At 30.8% G+C, this 1045-nt stretch overlaps 1 protein-coding gene across 3 annotated transcripts in view; it reads right to left on the reverse strand.

Annotated features, from left to right (window-relative positions):
- The window catches only part of LOC104983495 (transcriptional regulator ATRX-like), a 33286-nt gene that overhangs the window by 8606 nt on the left and 23635 nt on the right, over positions 1-1045 (reverse strand). For all 3 annotated transcript variants that reach the window (XM_010832935.1, XM_010832928.1, XM_010832941.1), the window contains exons 3-4: positions 894-946; positions 11-14 (exon numbers count right to left, since the gene is read on the reverse strand). In XM_010832935.1, the coding sequence (XP_010831237.1) occupies positions 11-14; positions 894-946 (57 nt within the window). The remainder of the gene's footprint in view (positions 1-10; positions 15-893; positions 947-1045) is intronic.

The raw sequence follows: 1045 nt of genomic DNA on the forward strand, positions 1-1045 counted from the left end.
CAATTGAAGGTTTCCTATGAAAAAATTAAGTCCATAGAATTACAGACATTTCTGACAATTGAAAAACACCCAAATAACATAAATAACATGTTTAGATTAAGCAGTGGCTCTTAACCAGAGATACGTATCAGAATTACCTAGGGAAGCATACATCTCTATACCACATTACAATTTAGTAGGTCTTGAGCAGGACCAAGGCATGCACATCTAAAAAAGGTAAAGAGTATTTAGAGGGGAACTCCTATTTAAGAATCACTACTTTAGGGAATAAGTTAATAACAAACAAACTGTGATTATTAAAAGACATTTATTTTCACTAATTAAAAAAAAAAGGCCAATAGAATAAACTGCAAACTTCTAATAAAAACTATATTTCATAGTATATTACACATTACATTATGCTTGGAGTAATTTCAGTCTTTATGTACAATTCACTTTGACAATTTAACACAGATAAGTATTTTAACCACTCTTTGATCGTCTTATAACTTCCTTATAACTATTATGGCTACCATTTCCCATCCTAGACAATTTTGTATAACCCTAAAACACTCATATTGCCTCATGAGACATTTAACATTTCATTTTCCCTTTTCTCCTTTTTTTTAAAGCACATATATTATCTGAAAGGCATTACCTATATACTGCCAGGGCCACTAGTACATAATAAATCCTCCCCTGGGAAAATTTTAGTTAAAATTAAAAGTCAAGTGATAGATACAAGAGGATTCATTATATTACAACAGCCCTTTTTAAAATATATATGCTTGTATAAAATAGTTTACTTAGAACAAGAGTGCTTGAAGTTTAGGAAAAAACAGATTATTCTAATAAAAAGGAAATAAAACAACCTGAAAAAGAAAGTAACTTTTTTCCCTCCAGTATCAACCAACCTCTTTGATCGTGATGATCCTGACGATTTGGATTTTTCTGCAGAGCTAGCTCCCTAAATGCAAGAAATAAGTACAAAAGTGAGTAAAACTCTGAGAACCATCCCTACAATTATTTCCCTATACCAACATCTATAATATGTAGAATGAGACAT

The sequence above is a fragment of the Bison bison genome, unplaced genomic scaffold, assembly GCF_000754665.1.
Source record: "Bison bison bison isolate TAMUID 2011002044 unplaced genomic scaffold, Bison_UMD1.0 scf7180017837331, whole genome shotgun sequence".
In the NCBI taxonomy this organism is placed as follows: domain Eukaryota; kingdom Metazoa; phylum Chordata; class Mammalia; order Artiodactyla; family Bovidae; genus Bison; species Bison bison.